At 37.8% G+C, this 25,131-nt stretch overlaps 1 protein-coding gene across 4 annotated transcripts in view; it reads right to left on the bottom strand.

The window, feature by feature from the left end:
* Window positions 1–25,131, bottom strand: part of PTPN2 (protein tyrosine phosphatase non-receptor type 2) — a 32,150-nt gene that overhangs the window by 1,667 nt on the left and 5,352 nt on the right. For 2 of the 4 annotated variants that reach the window (XM_071737113.1, XM_071737112.1), the window contains 7 exons: window positions 18,407–18,507; window positions 18,101–18,199; window positions 16,830–16,967; window positions 9,700–9,909; window positions 8,497–8,655; window positions 6,074–6,264; window positions 595–4,566 (listed from right to left, as the gene is read on the bottom strand). In XM_071737113.1, the coding sequence (XP_071593214.1) occupies window positions 4,359–4,566; window positions 6,074–6,264; window positions 8,497–8,655; window positions 9,700–9,909; window positions 16,830–16,967; window positions 18,101–18,199; window positions 18,407–18,507 (1,106 nt within the window). In that variant the 3' untranslated portion in view covers window positions 595–4,358. Of the gene's footprint in view, window positions 1–594; window positions 4,567–6,073; window positions 6,265–8,496; window positions 8,656–9,699; window positions 9,910–16,829; window positions 16,968–18,100; window positions 18,200–18,406; window positions 18,508–25,131 lie in introns of those variants that run through there. The other 2 variants (XM_071737114.1, XM_071737115.1) reach the window with 2 other exon arrangements.

Raw genomic sequence — 25,131 nt, 5'->3', positions numbered from 1 at the left:
TGGGTTTGTAACTCACTATAAACACCAACCAGCTTCTCACGCATTCCTTGTAGCAACTACCAACTGCTGCTTGCCTGTAGCAAGCACCCTTGGAAAGCTGTTGCTTTTTCAGAAGGTATTTCCTTATTACAGTGTCAGAACATACTTGCTGGAGGGAGAGCTTTAAGTATTGCTTCAGTCCAGCAAAGCACTTACTTGTGCATTTAACCACAAGCACTGAAGAAGTCTTCTGGGCCCTTAGTGGGACAACAGAAGGCTGCACCTCACCACACTGACACCTCTCATGGCTTTGTAGGCCAGTTCTGACAGCAGCATGGAAATAAATGCTTCTAGGCAAAGGTTCATTGTAGTGAGGAACACATCCAAACACGGGACATTTTGCTCTTAGGGAAGGTGAGGCTCTACTTCGAGGAACACAGGAAAGACCTGGGTGTTTACAGCACCAAGTATCCAAGCTACTACAAGCAAAACATCCAAGTTCTGCAAGTGCTACACTGATTGGAAAAGCAGCTTTCTTTGAACAGTTAAAACACAACCAAAAAAAAACCTTCAAAATATTTATCCTTCCAATTTAAATAAAGACTCAGACAGAGATGAAATTTTGAACACATTTATTTTTTGTACATAAAAATGAAAGACTGACCTAAAGCTTTGGGGGAAAACAAAAAAGCCCAGGAAGACTACTGTGTGTTATTTCAACTTGGCAAATTTCGTCCTCTGACTTAAGCCACTTGGCTATACAGAAGACTTAATCTTTTGTCCTCTTTAACTTAGTTTCTTGTGCAGTCCTCTAGTGACTCAAGTTCAACTATAATACTAAACAGCAAACTAAATAATCTGGTTAACATTCATTAAACTTAAAGCTATCCAGGCTTTTTAATTGCCTGCACAAGCCAATCACACATACATGCATACACATTTACATCTCTTCCCTTTTCAGTGGGATATAAACTAGTATCAGTAAACCATTTTACTCAAGGCTGAACAAAATAAGCTGTTTCACTTGTAACATCTTATGTCCATAAAATAAATATGTTATTACTTCTTTTTCAAACTGTTATTTCATGTGGAATTCAATTACTTTACTTAACACATTTCAAGAAAAATACAGATGTACCATCACTCTAAGTGGAATGTCCCTGCACCAAGAACACAAGCAGAAAACCTGAAGGACCAATGCCAACTCTGCAAACCCCTTGCAACAGAGGTCCAAATGTTTGTTAGTGATTTTTTGTTTTATAAAAACGTGCATGATTTGTACAGAAGTGTCCATCTGAGAGTCAAACATGGCTTAAACAAATTCATGGAAGTCCACTACAAATCAAATATTTTGACTGATGTGTTTCCAGAACAGAGGGACAAAACCCAACACAGCATCACTTCAAATTGAGTGCAACAGAATCTCAGAAGCAGCACAGGATCAGTCAGAAGCTTGCCAGAAATTGGGGTGGAGGGAGGGGGGTAGGAGAGAGGGGTCAAGAAGGCACATCCTTCAGTTTTCCTCTTTCTTTAAGCATTTCCTACAAAAGAGGTCACTGGGACCAACAGTTCTTCATTTTGGCCTGTATTCTTAACATTCAAGTTGTGCAAAACTGTTGCAAGTTTAAATCCTACAGAACAGCTAATTACCACAAAGGCTCAGTTTGCAGTGAAAAGAACCAGCCTCCCCCAGATTTTGGTTTCTAAGGATTATTAACAGACCCAACAGAAGAGTTTTAGCCAAATTATCTCCTGGAATGTACTAAGGCATCTATGTTTAGTTTCCTTTCTTATGCCCATACCATCATGGACAATTCACTGTACAAAATTATTTTGTTGAAGAGTTGTATTGGTTATTGGTCCTTAACAATTAGACTCTCAAAATAGATCCTATCATGGAACCAAACCAAATTTTTGCAGATCAACTGCTGAGTGTGCAAGTCCTGCTTTATTGCATCAAGAAGTGCATGATGTAAGATGGCTGGCCCCATCCTGCCCTGCCCCACCCAGAAAACAGGAATGCCCACTTGGGGTTGAGAGAACAAAAAAGCCAGGATTCAGAAGATGGAATCAGGAAAAAACTCAAGTGATAACTTGACAAGCCACAGTTAGAGCTCAATGTCTGTAGGATACTGGTGGCCCAGGAAATCTCTCTCATGCAAAAAGAAACCAGTAATTAACCGTATGATTTCAGTGAAGCTTTCACCTGCACTTTTTCCATGGCTGCTTTTAAGTATTTGGAATAGAATCTGGAATATTTCTGTTAAAAAAACATTCAGTTACATTCCATTTGTTTTTCCACAACCAAAGTATCTTTTGTAAGGCACGTACATTTACACCTACTATCAGTTACAGCTGACACTGAAAAACCTGCCTTCTCAATTTAAAAGAATCATCTTTTACCACAGTAAAAATGATGAAATATCTTGAATACATAAGCTGCCTGCCTCTACTCTGTTGCAACCATCAGTAAGTCATCTTGCTATTAGAGCTGCATAGTTGGTCAACAATGCCACAGCACAAACTGCACTGATTTATTGGCACACAATTTCCCAAATTCAGAACCATACGTTACAGGAAACTACACTTGTTTTGCTGATCTGGATCCTTAAGCATTTGTTTACTATATAAACAGCCTAGTCCAAAATAGTATTAGCTATTGCAAAATGAGAATTTCAAAGCATAAACTCAGCTTTGCATAGTAAACATCAGAGTATTTGGGCCCCGTGCCTGGTACGCTACTACTCTAAGCTTGAGCGGACTGGAAACTTTTCAAGTAAATTCCTTTGGATAAGGAGCAAAGTAATTAGCTAGCTCTTTTAGTAGTTTTCAGCATTCAATCCAAATGGTGTTTTACAAAAGGACCGAAGGGGGAGGGAGGAAGAAACCAAACCCAAACCCCCAAATCCAACAGAAAATTATCAAGCTAGAAAATCAGAGAGAGAGAAAACGCAACTTCTCTGAAGTCGTCCAACAAGGAAATGTTTGAATAAATAAAATCCAGGTTTCAAAGTGCAGTCCAGTACTGTCAATTACCAGGCCTCAACTTGGATGACAGCAAGCTACATAAAGCCACATAAAATCTCTGTAATCAAAGAGAATTTAAAAGACAGAAATCACAGAAAGTTGTTTGTATTTACTTGCTATTTTAGGAAGTGTTATCGTTCAACTAGTGGAAAGGGAGTGCTCCATAACCTTAAAGTGACTGCAGCAGAAGTACTCCCAAAGTATTGGTCAGGAAGTGTTTTAAGTGATGCCTCTGGTGGGGGCTGGGGAACACAAAATGCAGTTCTAAACTTCCTGAAGTCATGGAAGTGGTTTCCATAGCTCAACCTACTGGTTACGGAACAACACTACCAACATTTCTTTTCTGCTAATACCACCCTTGGAAGTCTAACTATAGTTCCATTTTCTACACCTAGTACTGATGAATAAATTTTATTCTTTCTAGCAATTAAAATCTATAGACACACAAAACAATGTTTCACATTTAATGGAATGTCAGAACTTTAACAATGTCGGCCTTCAAATACCAGTTGAAGTCTGAATACATTAATCAACTTTACAATATGCTTTTCAGGGGGGGCTAAGTTCTCAAAAGCCTTAAAAAAATTTTCCAAGCCTTACTTAAATAATGACAACTACAAAAAAATAAATAAGGAATGCAAATTAACAGAGTAGAAATAGGTAAGTGCTTCATCAGACCCCTAGCTGCTCACATCATAAATTTGAGAGTCAAAATATGGGGAATGGTTGCACTATTATTTTCATGCACAAATTATAATTACAATTAATTTCAAAATCAATTTCTTTTTGATCAGAAATTTGTACAAACTGAGCTTTTAAAAGTACAGTGAACTACAAAAAGATTAAATATGCAATTATAAAATATATTTATCCTAGGTCATAAGAATATAAAATGTTTATGTTCATGTCACTAGTACATTACACATTACACACATTTAAGGATAATTTCTTTGCATTAATAATGTAAATGATACAACACTGTTTATTGCTTATGTCAGGCATGTAAATTTAAATCCAGACAGCCTTCAGTAACTAAAACTCTGTGGTTCAGGGTTTGTTTAAGATCCGGTAGAATACCATTTTTAAAAGTATATAAACAGTTGCAGCAAGCTTATACTTGCTCATATAAACAAAAAAACATCAACTTTGTTGGGGGCAGCAGTTCATTTTTATAAGTACCTGCAGTGGAAAGTCCTGAGATGTTGACATGTGATCAAGTTTACATCACTTCTCTATTGTATGTAACAGTCTGTACCCATTCCAGGTGTAAGGAGTTTACTGCTTAAAGTGACACCCCTAGTCATTAACTTCCAGCAAAATTAGCTGCTGCAGTAGACAGACTTACTGTCTACTTACAAGGAATGTTCTTGAAAATATATTTTCCAGCAAGAAAAAGCGACAACTAAAATCAGTGTACCAAACCCAATCTTAGTGAGAATAGGTTTCCAATATAACCACCTTTTTCTTTTTCTTTCAGTCTCATTTAGCTTCTGCTTCATCTGCTGCAGCTTCTGTGCTGTGTTAGCTTTTCTATCCTCTCGTAATCGTTTTCGGACAGCACTTAAAGGAAAAAAGAAAAGGTAAACCTTACATTGTAGAACAGGAAAAAAAGGCTACTAAAATATTAAAACAAACCTCCTCCCAACAGTTAACCAACCCACCAGAACAATATGGAAGCAGTATATAAAAAATCTCAACGAAACAATCTTTCTTCTGTCTTAGCAATTTTTATGAGGACAGCTTCAGGCCAGTGAAGCCATATCAAGTTAGTCAATGATGTAGGTGAAGACGTATGGCTTGACTTAGGTGTTCAACAGGGAACAGAATTATCTTAATTACTGGAGCTTAGCCTTTCACCCCTGCCACTATCTTGTTTGGTGGCTGCCTTTAAAAGCAATGTAGGGAACTGCATGCAAGTGCCTGCCTCTGCAGAGTTCACACCAGCCTCACTGACACACTGATCCTAACCTACTCGTGTCTGCATGCAGATTTCATGGTGCTCATCTTAGGCTGCAAACCAAATCTTGATCAAGGACTCAGGCTACATCAGTTGTGTGTTTTTACACTACTATCAGGGCTTCCCAATTGCCTCCAAAAGCATCCTCACAAAGAAAGTGTAACTGATGCAGAAAATCACTGTCAAAGTCCTAGTGCACAACCACAAAACACCCTCCTCCTGCTTGTGAGGGGCTCCTTCAAGCATCTACAAAACCACTATGATTTTCTCTCAAAACACAAGGACACATGAATTCCTCAGGGCATTCAGTGAGATATCTGTTGTTTCAGAATTCCAGACTATCTACAGTGAACTGCTGCATCTTGTCTCAGACTGCAGCCCTGTGGGACAGACACCGATGCCTCCATGTGCTGCACAGTTCAGCACAACCCAGCCCAGTTTCTGGTGCCTGGCTACAGATCCACACTCTACCCTCACCTGGGAAGGCCCAAGTGAGACAGTGCCTCAAGGCACAGCAATTCAGATAGCAGTTCCCAATACAACAGCTCACAGCTGAGGCATTAGTACTTGTGAGGCAGAGAAATTTGATAAATTTCCATGACAGTTAAACCACAGAAATATATCAACAGTGCTGAATTTAACATGAATTAACATGGTTATATATGGCTACAATGATACGGTATCAGTACCCATACAGAAAGTGTCAGGTGATAAAAATTTAGTGTTTCTGAAGTACATTTTTTCAAACAGAAGTTAGCACAGTATTTAAGTTACAGTATCAAATTATGTTGGGGACTTCTAGGACCAAATTCACACTATAAAATTGGAGTTCATGTCAGTCTATAGGAAAAGACTTTCAAGCATGAGGTTTAGCTGCTTCAACTAGAGACATCTATTTTTCTTCTCTTCACCTTTAAATAGTAAAATCTTATCACAAGGAATAATTGAAGCTGTATTTTAAAAAATAATTAAATCAGACAGTCCAATACCACCTGTCCTTTCCCTTTGAAGAAACATCTCAAAGGTATCTTATGATCAGAAAGGCATACAGTAATTCAATCTTTTAAGAGAGGATATCTTCCTTCTAAGCAGTTTCTTCATTTTGCCCACCTTTCAATGTTTTCATCTGTGATATCTTGAACTTTAGTGGACAGGTCAGTATTATTTTTCTCCATTTGATCTTTGTTCTCCAGGCCTATGCTGTTCCCATTGTACTTCTCTGTGGTTATTTTGGTTGGATGTGGAGGAGACTGCTCAGAACTTGGCGCTTGGTCCTCTTTAGAGAGCTCCTTCCACCGTTTCTGTAAGCAAGAAAAACATATTTCAAATATTCCCCTAACACTGAAGGCCTTCTTTGCCCAAGATGTCTTCCAACAGAACAGTCACAGAAATAGATTAAAAGAACTAATAGATCAAAAAAACCTCAACAAACTGATAGATAAAGAAATAAGGTTGGGTAAAGATGCACCTTCTCCAGCAGTGATGTTTTCTCATACTTCTCCAGGATGATGCTACTTTGAAGGCTCCACAACATGGAAGCAACTTGTCGTGTATAGTCCTGCACTGTTCAGAACTTTTTAATTTCCTTCTCCTGTCCTACATCCCTACACTGTCCTGTAACCTATCATACTACATTGCTGAAGCAATATTAACTTCCCTTTATCACAAAGGAATTTTATAGAAATGAAAACTTCAATCTTTCCACTTCAATTATTTTCATAGACTAGTTTGAGATAAAAGGGATTGTGAAGGTCATCTAGTTCAACCCCTCCCTGCCATGGGCAGGGAAACCTCCCACTAATGACTAATCTATATCTTCCCTTTCTCAGCTTGAAACCCTCCACTCACCCAATCACTACAATCCCTTGTAAAAAATCCCTCCCCAGCTTTCCCGTAGGCCCCTTCAGGTACTGGAAGGACACAGTAAGGTCTCCCTGGAGGCTTCTGCAGGCTGAACAACCTCAGCTCTCTCAGACTGACCTCACAGAAGAGATGCTCCAGCCCTCTGATCATCTCTGTGACTTTCCTCTGGACTAGCTGCAACACCTCCATGTCCTTATTATTTTGGGGACTCCAAACTGAACACAGTACTGCATGTGGGGTCTCACCAGAAAAGAAGTAGAGGGGGAGAATCACCTCCCTTGACCTGCTGGCCACACTTCTTTTGATGCAGCCCAGGGTAGAGTTTGCTTTCTGGGCTGCAAGCACACATTGCCAGCTCATGTTGAGCTTTACATCAACCAACACCCCAACAAGTCCTTCTCCTTAGGGCTGCTCTACTCAGTCCATTCTCCACCCAGCCTGCATTTGTGCTTGAGATTGCCCCAAGTGCAGAACCTCTGAACTTCATGGGGTTGGCATGGACCCACTTTCTGAGCCTGCCAAGGTCCCTCTGGATGGCCTCCCTTTCCTCCAACCACACCGCACGACTTGGTGTCATCAGCAAACTTGCTCAGAGCACACTCAATTCCATCATCCATGTCACCAACAAAGATATGAAAAAGCACTGGTCCCAATACCAGTCCCTGAGGAATGCCACTCATCACTGATCTCCACTTAGGCATCAAGCCATTGACTGCAAATTTTTGAGTGCCAATACAGCCAATTCCTTACCTGCCACGTGGTCCATCCACCCAGTCCATGTCTCTCCAATTTAGAGACAAGGATGCTAAATGGGGCTGTGTCAAGTGCTTTGCTCAAGTCCAAGTAGATGACTTGGCAGCTGCTCTTCCTTTATTCCCCAGCTCTGTAACCCACCAAAGAAGGCCACCAAATTTGTCAGACACCACTTGCCTTTGGCAAATTATAAACACATTATCTCCATATTTTCCATGTGCCTTAACACAGTTTCCAGGGGGATCAGGTCCATGACCTTGCCAGACACAGAGGTGAGACTGAATGGCCTGTCGTTCCTTGGTCTTGTTTGGTTTTTTTCTTTTTAAAACCTGAGGAACTTTTACCTTTTAACCTTTACTTTTCCCCTTTCCCAGTCAGTAGGAACTTCACCAGACTGCCACATTTTTTCACATATAATGGAAAGGGGCTACTCTTAAATCTGCAAGCCACGCTGACAAAAATCAACCTCAGTCAGTACTTGGCTAGCTTCTTCTAGCTGTAACACAAATTTTAAAAGCTATGAAAATAATTTTAAAAGCAAACGTACTAACGCACCTGATCTGTAGCATCAAGCAATCTTATTCTAAGGAAAATATAAAGCAAAGATCAAGAAACTGTTTTTCAACATGATACTGGGCACTACTTTTTGCTTTTCAGTACTGAGGATACCGATTTAACTTTTTTTTTAATAAGCATTAGTTATTTTTATATTTAAGAGGGGACACATACACAGAAGTAAAAGACTAATTGACAGAAGGTGCTGATCAGAAACCCTCTAATACCTTCCAAGCATCTACTGAAAAGGCACATTATTTAAAACCCACAGTTACATGTTTTAAAATATAGTTTGAAGCTTATTCTTAACTACTGTTAGCAGTCTACTGTTTATGTCTAAATACACAGAGCTAAACATTTACCTGTATAGTTGAATCTCCCATAATAAATTTTGCTCCTTCTATTACAGCCATGTATGAAAATCTTAGTTGATCAGGAGTCTGTATAAGTCCCATTCGATATTTTCTCATATCCAATAATACCTTCTTAATATCTACAGAAAATGGGTCTTTTTTCTCCATCTGTAAAGAAAGTTACATTGAAAGTATCACTGCTACTGACAAAGGCAACATATTAAAAATAAAAAAACCTGCAAGTAAAAATGAGTCAAAATCTAAAAATTAATTTCTTCATATTACATTTCTATGAGCTGTATGTGAAATTAACATCTCATTTTTTTTCTTAAGCTGTTTTTACAGGGAAAAAAGTTAACCAACTAATGAAAGCTTATTATGGAAAAAAATTATCACGTATTAACCAAATGAATCAGTACCCTCATATCAAGCCTTAAAATAAGAAAATTTAGATATGCTTAATTTTATTCAGTTATGTATTTGTACTTTGAAATAGACTGTAAGAATCAGAACCATAAAGCAACATTTTTTATTGCTCTCAATTGGAACAGCAGTTTAGAATGACTGAGTGTGGCAGAAGTTTCCTTAGTTAAAGCAGAATCCCTAGCCAGAGGACTGCACACACTTATTCCCATACTACATTCATGGGGCATTTTCAACTACAGATCTGCACGTCAATGATAATTTTAATTCATTTAATATTAAAATATACGTGTTTCAAACTATAGACTTTCGCTTTTAAAAATTCAGAAAAAAAGAAAAATCGAAGAAAAAAATTTAAAAATTGAGAAGACCAAACCAGAATCTAAGTGTCGTATAATTTAAGTGTAATTCTATTTCCCCTGGCCCTGGTATCATACTTCTCCTCACTACCAAGCACAGGCAAAGACAAAAAGTCTGTGTCTGGATGCTAAGATGCAACAACAAAAAAAATTAAATATTATTTAAGATTTAAAGTTCACTCAAGTCATGAGCAATTACAGATGACACAGTCCACCAAGGATACAAAAAACCCTACTCATCCATGTGGTACTGCAACTGGCTACCAGACAGGGCTGCACTATCCTCTGTTACACTCTGCAATAATTATCATGTCTTTTTCGATGGCATGTCAGTAAGTTAAATGCTTTTTAAAGCCTTCTGATCAAAAAGCTCATATTGGAAAGACAGGCAGGGTGTCAGGACAAAAGGTGACAGAAAACAATGACTCACCAGAACAAGACAAGTGTCTACTAATGAAAATGTGCCGGAGCGTCCTATTCCTGCACTGCAGTGAACTACTGCAGGTCCGTGTTCAGGACTCAGGGAACCAGACTCTCTGACTTTAAACAGGAAGTTCAGGAATGAAGCTGGGGACTCAGGAACTCCAAAGTCTGGCCATGTGGTATAGTGAAAATGAAAGATTGTCCTGGACTCACCACTCTAGAAAACAAATAAACAATACAACTAGAAAGTATTCTGCTTCAGCTGGCACACACCTCCCCAGTCTAAATCAATAGATATTTTCTATTTGAAACCTCCCACTTAGACAGACAATCCAATAACTAACTTGCTAAAAGTTGGATGACAACCAACAATGCAACCCAAAGCAGTTTTTCATCCAAGTTGGTAGTTTTCCCCTTTGCCATTATTACCATACAAATTTTTTATTTCTTTTCAACCTTCCCATATTATATTTGGTTTGCTTTATTACTCGCCAAAAAATATTATTCTTTTTCTACCACTAATGCAGCTTAATGACTAACAGCAGTTATTAGACAGCTAACATTAACAAAACAGAAAAAAATACCTGTCAGCATTGTAAGCACTCTCCACTCTTCCTCAGAGCAAGTTCTAATATCAAGAGGTATTAGCATCCTCTTTACACAAACTGCACTACTGAGAGGAGCATAAGTTCTATGGTAAAAGCCTTGAAGAACTCATATAGCAGGGTGTCTAACAAGACTTCTGATTGAAATACTCATTCTTTGTAAGAAAGGGTTTCAAAACCATGCAGTTGTTATAGAACCATGCAGCTCCTCTCCTAACACAACCAACTAACCACAAGTATTGCAAGCACTGCAAGACAGCAAGAATGTATATATCTGAAAAGCTTCAATGATGAATTTATATTTGTTTACCAAACTCGCTTCAGACAATCTTATTTTCCACATAGACTGAAACCTATATAAACCTCCACAAAGTTGGAACACAAGATGATTTAAAGTATCAATGTATTCCCGGAAAAGCTATTTCTCAGAAACAGTAAAATACAGCTATGAAATTCAAATCAATTATTTTGTTCATCTCCTCCTCAGTCTGTTTGAGCTTCCTATGAGGGACAACTTATGAAATGCCTTTGTGAAACTAAAATAGTCCATTTCATGGTTACCACAGTAACAAATATACTCTCCCATTTCGTTCTTTGCCTTCAATGCCTGATACTGAAAGACTGCCAATACATTCACAGGAACAGTGGATATTAACATGACTCAAGTCACTCTGAAATGTACAACAATCTTCCAGGAATAGTCTGTCTTTTGGCTAAGAACTTAATGAGGACAACAGAGTCTGATCCAACACATTGGAAAAATGAGTAGGCAGTAAGATTTCAAAGGGGGAAAAAAAAAATCTACCAAGGCCTGAATTATATAAACACACTGGGATTTCCCGTTCTTATTTGTCTGAAGCATTAAAAAAAAGTTTGCAGTTTCAACATCTTATTGGTCTTTTGCACCTAGTTTTTCAACTAGTGAGTTAACTCACTACTCAACTGAAATGATCCAATTATTTAAAAACCATGAAGAAGATACATTTTCATAAGAAATCTAGAAATCACAAAATTTTAAAGATAACACTCTTCAGCAATTTCCTCTATTTCTAAGAAAGCTAACTCAATTTATAACATAAGTAAGAGGAAAGCTAGAGAGATTAACTAAATGCACATATTAGGTGAAAAAAATGTTAAAGTTGTTTCTTGTGAATCTACATGATCCTTTGAAGTGGTAATTGATACTCTCCCACTGCCCCTCAAGATTCTTAAATAGCATTCTAGATTAAATCCTCCCTTACACCTCAAGAAGGCAAAAATGCCCTTATCTGTAGAAAACATAGGTGATCTGTGGATTTTTTTTCCCCTAAACTCATACTGTAACAAGCAGTAAGCATTCTTAAAAAAAAAAAACAGGAAGATAAATGAGTAGTGCTTCAAGCACATGGACAAGCATCACCCTGCTTATACACTAATCTGATAATCTGTATCTCTAAAGGAAGTATTAAACAGTGTTGTCATACATCTCATACAGTTCCAAGCCACAGAATGACTTTTTTCTCCCTTCCCATACTGTATGACAGCTACATCCATCCCACAGTTTTCTATCACTAATTTTAAAGATACCTAATCACTTCACCTTTTTCCCTAAGTCCTTTCAGAGCACTGAACTGGCTTGTCTTCTTTGAAGTTGCAGTTTCTAATTGTACAGCCAAACGCCATTTGAATATTCCAAACATCCCCCATTTTCTCTCTTAAATGGAATGGCTCTTCCAAGTGGTGCCTGGCAGTCAAGCTGTAAAGCTGACATTTGTGTATGTATCCATACCACTCTTTCTTAAAGAACTCCCCCCTGTCACTGAGCCATGCACCACAGCTACCACTTACATGAAGTGATACAGGACTAGAATGAGAAAAGGTTTGGCTTGCTGAAGAGTCACAACTGTTAATGGACAGAAACTCAAAGAACAACTGATTTTACTAAAACTGTTATCAGAAACTAGATACTTTTATAAAGGAAAAAGCTGTACTTCAAAACTCAGGTAGCAATATAAAATTTTATGTATGTTACACACTGGGAACACACTTCTGCATGGTAACTGGTAACCAGCTTATTCAATGGTAACTTCAGCATGTTCCTACAACATTTGTTCCCTAAGACTAGTTAACAAAAAAGAAAATTAATTTTATAAAACCCTAAATAATGATGGGACATCTTTTAAACAAAAAACTTTTCAAGAAAATGAGTCAAACCCTTCTATCAGAAGTTTCATGAACTGTTAGGATAAGCTTTTAGTAAATAACCTACACAGCTACAACTGAAACTCAGAAAGATACCACCACACTGCACAGTTCTCCACTGACTGCTGGCAACACTAACAGCATAATCAAAGGATGATCAAACCACAAGCCATGCTCCAGGTTACAAGCAGATGTCTACACATGGACTTGAGCAAAAAAGTAATGTAATGTCATTAGACTAACTCAGATAAAACAAGCCTTGTCATAACCTTTTTAAAGTAACTATCCAATCACTCAAAAGGGTACAAAAATCTTAGAATAACTTCAGGTCATTCAGTATGAATATGAATAAAATAATACCAAAATGATCACAGGAATTTTACACTTTCACTGTCAAGTTAAAAGGTGGGGATAGAAAAGTGGTGATCTGTCAGATTCTACACACTCTATAAAAGCCTTCATCTCACAGTTTAAGGGCTACTGAAATGGTCTAACATACAAAGGCATAGAACACACATAGAAACACACAGTGGTCCTGTATTTAACAACCATGCCTTAAGTACATTAACAACTAATTTGATGACAAAAATAAAAAGCCATGCTTCTAAACACTGAAATTCAAAGTATTAAATCAACTTTAACCTCTTTGTTTGTTCATTCCAATGCCTGGCAAAATGTTTTTAAACATGCATAAAAATGATAACGAGGACAGTGTGGGCCAAATAGGCCTCAAACATCCCATAAGTCAACATAGTAACAGCTATGCCCACTGAATCTGCAAAAGACTTGACATTTAAGTGAACAGGGCTTCTCCTTTCCTGCTAAGACACCAGTACCTTTCTTAACACCTGTCTTATTTCTGTGGTCAAAAAGACCAAAATTAAACCTCCTGCACTCTTTCAAAGTGATACAAGGACAACCTACAAGTTCAAAAGGAAGTGTATGCAATGTTTCAGAAATCCCTTCAAAACACTGTCAGAGTTACACACACCCATACACAAAGACACAGCAAGATCCCAGAACATTGCCTGCCATTAGACTGCTTGCCTCCACAAGCAACTATCTTCTCAGTACATTAAATTTTTGGACATTGGAAACTAGCAGCAAAGCAAATCTGATCTTCCTGAACTGCACTGGCACTTCCTGGTTTATCCACAGGTTCAGGCAGTGAGGGCCACCAAGCAGTCTTGGGTCACCTTAATCTGACAGCAATAGCCACACAGAAGCTTGGTAGAAAGTTAAGAATCCATTTGCTGACAGGTTTTTCCATATACCTGATGTTTGCAGAGGACTTAAGATTCCACTTGGGGTTCATTAATGGACCACTGTCTTAAGTATTACACCATGAGTGTCATATCAAATCTAGTGATTTTTTTTTCCAGTCCTTTTTCTCCTACAAGTATTTTCTTTGCAAAGCTCTCTTTCAGCTGCTTCACTAGGAACCCAGCCTGGGATATGTTCATCAAGCTTCCTCCAGCAATTTAAAATCCTTTCCATTGCTCTGTTTCCTCACTCAGCCAGTTCCCCTCAAGTACTGGTGCTCATTTACCCTTACATAGATTCTCTGAATTCTGCAAGGGGGGGGCTGATTACAAGCATTCATTATGGTAACACTATCCCTCTCCAGGATATCCTTCTGCCATATCAGAAATGACTGAAAACACAAGTTTTCTTTCTCTGAAGACCAGTATTTATACTCATGACAATGACAGCTAAAAGCAGCAATACAGAATAACACAAAAACATATATTCAACACAAGGTGAAGTCTTCCAGAAGTTAGCTGTTGGTATCTAACCACTCTCCCATAATATTGTCACAAAACCTAGCAACTCCATCCAAAAAGTGTATTTTTCAGATTTACCAAAAGGCTCTCATAAACACCTAACTATCACTTCTCCATTATCCTGGGAGATTTCCCTTCAAATCACAGACATGCAATAGCTTCACAGATAAATGATTATGAATTTTTAACATTAACCCAGTGTTTTCCTTCTACACTTATCTTCCAAAGAGACAATGGTATGTGGAAGCCACCACACTCAGTCTTTCCTCAAGGAGAATGCTGTAACTGAGAAATTACAGCAGAAAGCAGTCAACTTTCAGAAGACCTAACAATTGACACCAACAAAATGATGGAGGATAGATATGCAATGAACCACAGTGGAAAGGCAGCTTCAAATTTCTATATTCTAAAATGCAGAGTGGGCCATTCAAAAATTAAGAAAATTCAACAATAAGCACACAAGGCACCTTAAGAAATATTTTCAAAACTTTTTGAAATATACCAATAAACACCATCTCCTCTCCAAAGCTCTGTTGGACTAGACAAGCCACAACAGCAAAACCAAATCTTTGCCTGGAAAAGGCACAAACAAATCAAACCACCAAATGCCTTGACCTAATACTAAAAAACAAATATTACCCACCCAAACTCCACCTGTACTTGCAACTAATCTTTAACAAAACAAACCAAACATCAGAACCAAATATTCAGAGGTTGCCTCATTGTTAAAAACATTAAACAAGCACCCTACAGGTATGCATTTTGCTTATGTATTAGAGATTTGTTATGGTAACACAGATTTACTTGAGTTCAGAATGGTTGCCTTATAAACAATTCTAGTTCTCTGTTTTCAAGGAAGTACTCTTGGAATTAAGAGTATATATTGTTTGTACATTATCTTATATTCTAAGCAGCCAAATGTCTTACTACTCTGCTTCCACCAGAGTCCCCTCCAGAACAGCTTGTATAAACATACTTAAGATCATGTTTCAAATGACTGTGAATATTCAGTTCCCATGAGTTTTTTAATTATAAAATTCCTACAGAAGGTTGCAGTTAATGTTTTCAGTGTTATTTTAGAAACGATGTATTTTTTCTGTCTGAGTAACCAATTTCTTCTCCTCGTAGCTGTTATGCAAAAAAAAATAATTTTTCTTTATTAATATTTGTGGAGCCTTATAGGAGTGCTAGGTGATGAAAATAAAAACTCAGCACCATACACTGAAATGAAATTACATTACATACAAGAAACTCTGTATAGTGCTGATGGGCCTGCACTACCAGTCCAAAGCAAAATTAGAAATTTAAGTGCTTACTAGCTCTAACATTCTGCTGCTCCTCAAGGGTTTTCTACATTTTCCAGCTAACATTATGTCCAAACATACATCTATCATGAAAATTGCATCCTTTGAAAACAGGAGGTTTAAGATTAGGGGCCAACATCAGCCAGATAATTCCACAAAGAAGCCTTTTTGGTAATTAGGAAAACTTGCCTCAGCATTTCTAAAATTTTTCTCAGGCACTAGCCTGCAAGCACTAGTCATCTGTCCTTTGCCATCAATAAAAAAAACAACTAAATAGAAATTCTTCAAGTCAGGACAAAATTTCACAAAGACCTTCTCACATTGAATGGACCAAGGAACAACATGCCATGTTTTATCATGTTGATCTCAGGAGGGAGGTTTTGAATTAACAAACATTATCTCAAAGTAGCATTAACAATTACTATAAATTTAATTAATTTTTACCAAAGGTATCAATGTTTAGTTGCATAACACAACATGCAAAGGAACATCTTTTCAAGCTTTCCTTTCCCAAATCCACTGAAAAGACAACCTTGAATAAAACTTGCCATACTAGCACTTTCATTTAATATAAGGCAAGGTTTATAGGGAGAGAGAATATCTTACAAGACATAGCTGGAACAAACAGACAAGCTCTTCAATCCTGTCTTCAGCTCTGAAACAGAAGCAGCAAATTCCAACCCAAGCTCAGGCCAGGAACAATTTTTTTGAGCTTAACTTGATAAAATTGTCAAAGTGCTTAATTTTTAAGAGAAAAGGATGGTTGGTCCTGTGGAGCAAAAGGGGAGGTAAGCAAGAGGAGATAATGTTACCTATCTACAGGTGGTAATCACCCCTCCCCCCAAAAACTTAAGACAGCTGGACTGAATTATATGGAAAACTAAAGTTCCTTTGAAACACAGTAATTATGGAGTTCAATTTCTGATATTCAAAAGAAATCAGAAATGTCAACTCCTAGGTTCCTCTTTTTAGGGTATTTCTTCCAGCTCCTTTTAGAATCACCACTACCATCAATTACAACTCAGCATGTTAAGGTACTGCCAAATGAAAACCAAAAATGCTGAAGATGTTCTCTTTCAATATATAGATCAATTCAGGTCTAACTCACTTGCTTATAGATTCCATACAAGTATCTTCAACATTATCAGAATCCAAATGCACTAAATTTTGAGTGTAAAAGCTCATTCAAACCTGTAATGACAACATGCTAAGCAGTTTTCATTATAAACTGAAGCCCAGGAGTATGTGCTGAGAAAAGCTTACGTTGATATTTTCTAATTGCAGTAGATGTACTGTGTAATACGATTTGATGTCTTCAGATACTAGCCTCACGCGGAAACCTGTTTCACTGAATGTCATCACTTCCTCTTCTTTTGTTGGCCAGTACTGTGCACACTTCACCTAATTAATATTTTTTTTTAAAGGAAAAAAAAAAAAAGGAAGAAAAAGAAAAATCTGGTTAAGCATCCTAGTATCTTTGCACGAGCAGATTCTGGGACCCCATTATTCACTACATAAGACTCACAGTCCGTTACATTTACAGCCAAGTTACTACAACTATTTCAATGCCTATTATTCATTTCAGCTTTATCTGTTTATGCTTGCTTTCCCAGCAGGGCTAGCACATTTTGAGATTTACCTCTCCCCTCTCAATTTCCCAACAGTGAACAGAGACCTTCATTCAGCTGTTTCAATAACATTTCCCTCCTCTGTTTCTAACGTGCGCATCTGCACGTTTACAGAACTGATGTAACACATTCAGTTTTTCCAAGGCTTGCTGAATGCTGGAAGACTCTAGTGAAACAAAAGAATGACCTAAAATAGCAATGCAAAACCATCCCTTATCCTTTATTCCTCTTGCCCTGCACTCAAGCTCTCTGTAGGAAAATTTCTGCCTAAGAAAATAAGCGACTTTTTAATGGACTGGTCAAATCTTTTTCACTAGCAAATATACTCAGAAGAAAAACCAAAACCCACAAATGACATGCATTTGTAACTAAAATCCACAGTGATTTTAGGCACAATAGCAGAAAAACTACATGATAATACATAATTCATGTATTCTGCATGCATACCACCATTTATAAAGAATCAAAAATAACGAGACCAGTTTGACAGTTGCTGGACAGCAGCTCACCTTAATTATTTAAAACAGTTAAGATCACTATTTAACAAATATACTATTCTGTTAGATTCAGAAGAAATAATCTAAAGATACTTGAATTCAAACTTTTTTCACCTTCCATGTGTTTCTAGGGCATCTTACAGTGCTTCAACTCCATCTTACTTCTATCTGTACATCCTCCTTTCTCAGCATGTTACTTTCACCTTTCTGAACGTGTATTTATTAAACACTGTTTCCAACAAACAGAATTTGTTTCTTAGCTCCATCACTTAAATGTTATACTAACTACATGCTATGCCATACACCAGTGAGAAAGACTGTTAGCTCTTTTAACCTAACTATCAAACATTGTTCCACTGCATTACAATGATGTGGCTTACTTTACAACATTAGGTCTAATATTACTTACCGAGTCCTTTTCAACAATTCTGTTCAGCATGACAACTGCTTTGGTTTGTTGTTGCCATACCATTAGCCAAAAATGACAACATGTATTAGGTAATGGACCCTGTGTAGTAAAGAGAAGAAAATAGGTGGGAGATGCATGGGCAAAGCAGTGCTTGAACACAGTTAATAGTTCACTGTGTGAAACAGGAAAATGTCTTCCTCTGCGAAGTTTAAACAAACTACTGACAGAATGGCATAAATGACAGGCAAGAAAGTAAACTCCCTGAACATATCATGCTGTATCAACCTAGTACTTGGTACTGGTTACCTGTGTTAAAATATAATATCTCTGGGCTTCTTCTATGACCACTAGGCTGGCATTGATGTAGTCATTCTCGGTGTTCTGCAGTTTTACACGACTATGATCATCTAAAATTCAAAGAAAACTAAGAATTAATGATGTGTCCATCTTGATGAATACTCTGAACAGGCAAGTTTATGTCTGACAAGCAAATGGCAAACTACAAATATACATGGAACCAACTTCTCATGTAGTTGGATAACTGCCTGTCTTGTTCTCTCTTCAGTTCTCCAACAGAGTAATTTCAGGCAACTATTAATAAAAGTTGCTCAGAAAACTGGAATACCCAGTTTTGTTCAAAAAACAACCACACAAAACAACCCTTCCTCACATGCCAAAAGGTGCTCACAGCCATCCCCCAACAGCTCCATTTCCATAATACAATAGTAGCAGAACCCACAACAGGCAGTGCTCACAGAAAGCTTAACACACACACACACACACACACAAAAAAGATCTACTTTCTATAATTAAAGTGATGAATTTCACTTCCCCTGTAACTTATTGTTTAATATTGTACAAATTAAAAATAACAAAGAAGGGGCACACGTAAAAATGTACCTATTTAACAAGTCTTCTGATTAAATTAAGCCTAACCTAATTACATGTTCCAGTCTCTCTCAATTCCAAAGAGAAGGCAAAAGATTCTCTTATTTATAGCAGAGACATGCAAAGGGCTCTGTTTAAAACTGTAACATTAATTTCAGAAAGATTATCCGACTGCCATACTAAAATACTGCATAATATAAAAAGTCACTGTGACTGCTTCTAGAACCTATAAGTAGCTGACTTATCACACTCTAGGAGAAATTTAGGCAACCAGACTGGTTCACAGCAAGTAATCCTTCAGACATTTATTTATTAGAACTGTATTAAATAATCAGAATTTTTAGTTTTAAATTTGTGCTCAACTGCATGCCAGGAAATTAGATCCTGCTGTCTGCAAACCCCCCAAAGCCCAACTGCGTATACAAACTTTTTATTAGAAGAGTAAATAAAATAGCAGAGAAAAATTAATTTGACCAACTTCAACACATTTTAGAAAGAGATAAAAAGAGATTACATTATGAAATTGACAGAGCTGAGCATGAATTATGGTGTAATGCAATTTTTAACCTACATTCACCTCATCTAACCCATAAAATTCATTCAGCATGTAGACTGATGTCAGCCCACTTTTCCCTCTCCCATCACTGCATCAAAAGGCTTTCTTCCTTTTGACAGACATCTTGAAAAAATGCACAAAATCCGTGAGTTCTGACATGAGCAACTGCCAAGTATCACATTCAGTGCAGCTATGACAGCTGAACTTAGATGCCAAGTCCCTATTTCACAGTCAGTATATACAGCACAAGGTTTATCTAAGAAATCTATGAATATGACCCCAGAGAGGCAGAAAGCTGATGAGAATCAAAACATTTTTACTGAATTAGACTCTTGTTCTATGGATCACTCATACAACTTTATAAATAATTTCCATACGTTTGGAAGTCTGGGGAAAGCACATTTACTCAGTCTTGATCTACTTTTATACTGTATCTTGTCAATCTGCTATTGGCAATGATCTTGATGGACTCAATGAACGAAATCAACAGTGAAAAAAAAAGAAAAAATTAACTGAGATTTGGTGCTGTCATCCTTTAGCTGCTATATGCTTTTAGCTTTTATATGCTGACACACACCAACATGAACAGAAATATGATGAAAACTTTTTTTTATTACTGAAGTATGAGGAGTTCCTGGTTTAGCCTGTTTTCATTAGAATTCCATCTGTAAGACAATACCATCTTGACTTTCAGGACTCATAAAACAATATATAATAATAAAAGTCTGTATGAAGAAAATATTGTGAAAGCCAAGACAGTGAAATTAAGACACATGTATTTAAAGGTAAAATATTACACTTTGTATTATTTTGTCTGACTAGGGAAGCGTTACTTCTTCTCTTCATGTATCACTTTATCTGAAATGTTTCTACTGGAGAGAAACCAAAGACCTTTGTAAATATTACATGTCATTTGCCAACAGGAAAAAACTTCAGATCTTGTTATAGTAAATCACACATACCGGTACCAGTGTTCTCGGAAAGATGACGCAAGCAAACCCTGTTAACAGTTTAATCACCCAGCAGCAGCTGCTGCATTGCTGCCAGGGAGAGGTAACTGCCCAGGCCTTAAGGAGGTTTCCTACTGTAATCCTCACACACATTTTCAGCCTTATTTTTTCCTTCTTATAAAGTCTTCTTTGTAAACATGAAAAAGAAAATTCTCGAGGATGATTGTTTATTTTTTTAAGTCCCTAGTTACACACAGTCTCCTTCCTCCTCCCCAGCTAAATCAGATGATCCTACAAATACACTGGCATACACTCCACAGGACAAAGAAAGCCACCAGAATATATTGATTTCCCCTCTTTCGAGGGAAAAGGTTCCTAAAGAACACAATGACCCAGAAACCTCATTCAAGCATCAGCTTGCTCTTCTGAATTAAATGAAGCAAGCAAACTTTAGAGAGAAAGTTAGCTGTAACATATTCCCATATGTATGTTATTTTCAGTAACCAAGTACTATAGATTTACATGAATGATAAGCCTATCTTAAATCTTATTTTATCTTAAACGTTGCCATACACACAACAGCTAAAAATATAGTACTCATTTTCTAAAGTGTTAATTCCCCTATTTCAACCAACTATGCAGACTGAAAAGGAAGTGGAAATCTTAAAAATGCTTCTCATTCTGTCTCCTGCAGTAACAAATCTACACTCAGAACCATGCTGCTCGAGATAAGCAAACTCTTATTAGCCACTTAAAGTGAAACCCTGTCCTTACTGATGTCCCTGACAACACTCCCAATGTCTCAAATAAGACCAAGACTTCACAGTACACATCAATTTGCTCACTCCCCACTAAAAAGAAAACGGCATTTCAAGTTAAAACAGAGATGTGAAATGCTTGGCATTTTACATCATGCAGTCCTTGTAATTGGCTAATGAAAGGTTTTTATTTGAAAACAACTGTGTTTTGAGAAGTGACACCACACTGTACAACTTAAAAAATTATCTTTTATCCAAGAGATGTCTCCGTCTTCCCAAATATAGAACTATTAAGGAAAGAGGGTGAAATGCTACTTAGTGGATTAAAGGAAGTCAGAAATAAAACGTGTAGCCCTAAGTCATCCCAATGACCCAGTGTGACCCTTTCCTGCCTACCAACAAATTCTCTTCATTTCACTAATCTAAATCCAGCGTATCTGAGCTACTAAATTATTCAAATTACAGTGCTCTGTCACTAGACCTATAAAGTCTCAGGTTTCAGAGGTACTTTAAAGCAAAGGAAAGGAAAAGTGATTTTTTCCTACCCTGTCACTGGTTATAGACAATGCCTTTGTATTAGTCACGGCCAAGCTCATAACTGAAATATATTCGTATTGAAACACATGCATTAGTACTGCACAAGATCCTTACACTTTTAAGGCTTGTGAAAAAAACCTGAGGTACACTTAAGCTTAGAACACTATGTGCTATTAAATTTCCCCCTTTCCCAACCCCACGGAAAGAAACAACTCCAAAAGTAGCACAGTGAGTTTATTTATATCATGTTTCTGGTAACAAGATGTTTTAAAGAATCATTAGATAACATAATAAAAAAATCGCCAATGTCAGCTTCTAATACAGACAATAAGAAATGCAGTGAGCTTATTTTGCACAGAAATCTCCCTGTTCTCAGCACATGCACTTTGAACTTGAGACAGAGAACATTACTGAAATTATAATTAATCAGCACTATGTGCAAGATCATCCACATCTGATCCAGCTCAGTTCCCTGTAAAGCACAATATTGTTCATGCACCTCTTTTCTGATATGTAATCTATGACTACTGTAAGCCAATGGTTGAAAGGTCCAGCACAAAGTCTACTAACAGCCACAGGAAGAAATAAAAAAAAGGAGTCACTACCTCTTAAACCCATCCACCAGCAACATGATCAATCAGGCAAAAATGTTCAGATGACCTAAGAACCTGAGATTCGCACCACCTTACAAAGGCAGGCTAAAGATAAAAAAAAACATAGCCCTACTCCCATCTACCCACCAAAAGCAAAAAAGAAATCCTGGCAATTTTGCTGAGGGGATTTCCTTCTTGCCTCTAAATCTGAGAGCACAGTAAGCAGATCTCTAGAAGTGTTTACAGTCAATCTGAGACACTAGACTACTCTGATATTGACTAAGGGTAAGATTCAGGAGGAAAGTATTAACAGAAATCTTAAAGAGTTTCATTCAAGTTATCAATAAAGAATAATAACCTCACTACTTATTTTCCTCTTAACAATGTTTTCTGAGAAACTGTTTCACCATCAGGAAACGACTGGCTGTCAAACCAAACCTATTTCAGATTAACTTCCTGTTTCAATACTACTATACAGCCAAAATATTCCTCTCCTTATTCTAGACTAATACCAAACTGCTAGACTGCTATTTATTTTGGCTGGGCAGTAAGTCTTGAGGGCTTTTGCCCAACCAAACTTATACACATAGCTTTTTATCCAACAGAACTGGACACTTAGAAAAATATTTATGGAACTGGAGACAATGTGAAACTCAGCTGTAATGGGCAAAAATTATGAACCTTCCACAACTAGCAGAAATCAACTTTTACCTAGAAATGTATGCAAGATAAATTGGTTTCAGTGTGCCTGTTGTGCACTGGTTGAAATGAGGAAAACTAACCCAAACATTTTTCCTGCACATGTAACTGACATCTTTTATATAAAAAAAATAAGCTTTGCACTTCCTCATGCAGATATACCACCTCAGATTTTAGATTAATTCAGCCATTACCTAGATTAACAAATAATTTTCTCACTGCTATGGACATAAAGCACTTTCTTCAAATTATGTCTTACAGTATGTCTAAGTAGTTAGATCTCAAAAGTTTAACTGCTATTTCTGATGGCTTTTGACTATAATCAACCATTTTTCATTCAAACACTGTCATAGAGCAATAAAATTTGCAAAGTGAAGGAGCAAGATGTTAAGATTGTGTAAGACTGAGTTGTCTTGCACTTCTGCAAAGCCAGTTCCTTGCATACACACACTGTGATTAAATGTGCTGAGTGTGACCAAACCACACAGCTTTTACCTCTGCTTTGAAATTTAGGTACTGCTATCTTGGACTGTTATTTATTGTATATTCTCTTCCAGGTCTCCTTTCTCTTCTCAACTCTCAATACTATGACAGAAACGATTATTTGTCAACATATTTGAAAACACACACATAATATTCAATGGGAATTGGCTTAAACACAGCATTTTGCTCTGTTCTCCTCATACACTCTTCCTCCTAGACTCTGCAGACTATCTTGGTGGCCCAATTCAAACCTTCTGAGACATGCCTCACAAATAGTTCAGTCACCATGTTAGAGTTCATGTCAACTAGCATATAATGACTTTAATACCTATTATGGAGCCAAACTACTTCTTCAAGAGTAGATTTTATCAGTCTCTTTGCCCCTGCACAAGGTCCAGGAATTAATACAGTCACACAATTACTTTCCTTCTGGTTAAACAAGCATTCCAGAAGCAGTTTTTGCCATGATCAAGACAGAGAGCACTGTTTGGTGTTCTTCTCTGTCATACCGCGATTAAGGAAAATTCTGAGTTCCAAAAAACTACAGGAGATGGATACAACTCATGCCTCTAAGATACTATTGCAGGCATTATTAAATGCCACTTAAATAGCACAATGCCTTTTTCTTTATTTTAGAAACACTCTTTAAAAAGAAAAAAAAACCACAAACACACTGAAGGTAATCTGCCATTCTCTTTGCAACAGTGCTTAAGAAATCAAATCCATGGATGAAAGAGACGGTAAATGTAAGAACACAGCCTCTGCCACGGGACCTGGACAGACTGGAGAGCTGGGCCGATTCCAACGGGATGAGGTTCAACAAGGCCAAGTGCCGGGTCCTGCACTTTGGCCACAACAACCCCATGCAGCGCTACAGGCTGGGGACAGAGTGGCTGAGAGCAGCCAGGCAGAAAGGGACCTGGGAGTCTGCATTAACAAGAAACTGAACATGAGCCAGCAGTGTGCCCAGGTGGCCAAGAAGGCCAATGGCATCCTGGCCTGTATCAGAAACAGCGTCACCAGCAGGTCCAGGGAGGTGATTCTTCCCCTGTACTCAGCGCTGGTGAGGCCACAGCTCGAGTCCTGTGTCCAGTTCTGGGCCCCTCAGTTTAAGAAGGATGTAGAGGTCCTGGAACAGGTCCAAAGGAGGGCAACCAGGCTGGTGAAGGGACTCGAGCACAGGCCCTATGGGGAGAGGCTGAGAGAGCTGGGGCTGTTCAGCCTGAAGAAGAGGAGGCTCAGGGGAGACCTCATTGCTGTCTACAACTACCTGAAAGGAGGCTGTAGCGAGGTGGGAGCTGGACTCTTTTCACAGATGACCTCCAACAAGACAAGAGGACACAGTCTTAAGTTGTGCCAGGGGAGGTTTAGATTAGATATTAGAAAGAATTTCTTCACGGAGAGGGTGATTAGGCTATGGAATGGACTGCCCGGTGAGGTGGTAGATTCTCCGTCCCTGGAGACATTTAAAAAAAGACTGGATGTGGCACTCAGTGCCATGGTCTAGCAACTGCTCCGGTGGGTCAAGGGTTGGACTAGATGATCTCTGAGGTCCCTTCCAACCCGG

The sequence above is a fragment of the Heliangelus exortis genome, chromosome 2 (assembly GCF_036169615.1).
Source record: "Heliangelus exortis chromosome 2, bHelExo1.hap1, whole genome shotgun sequence".
Taxonomy (NCBI): Eukaryota; Metazoa; Chordata; class Aves; order Apodiformes; family Trochilidae; genus Heliangelus; species Heliangelus exortis.
This window is presented reverse-complemented; position numbering and strand designations above follow the sequence as displayed.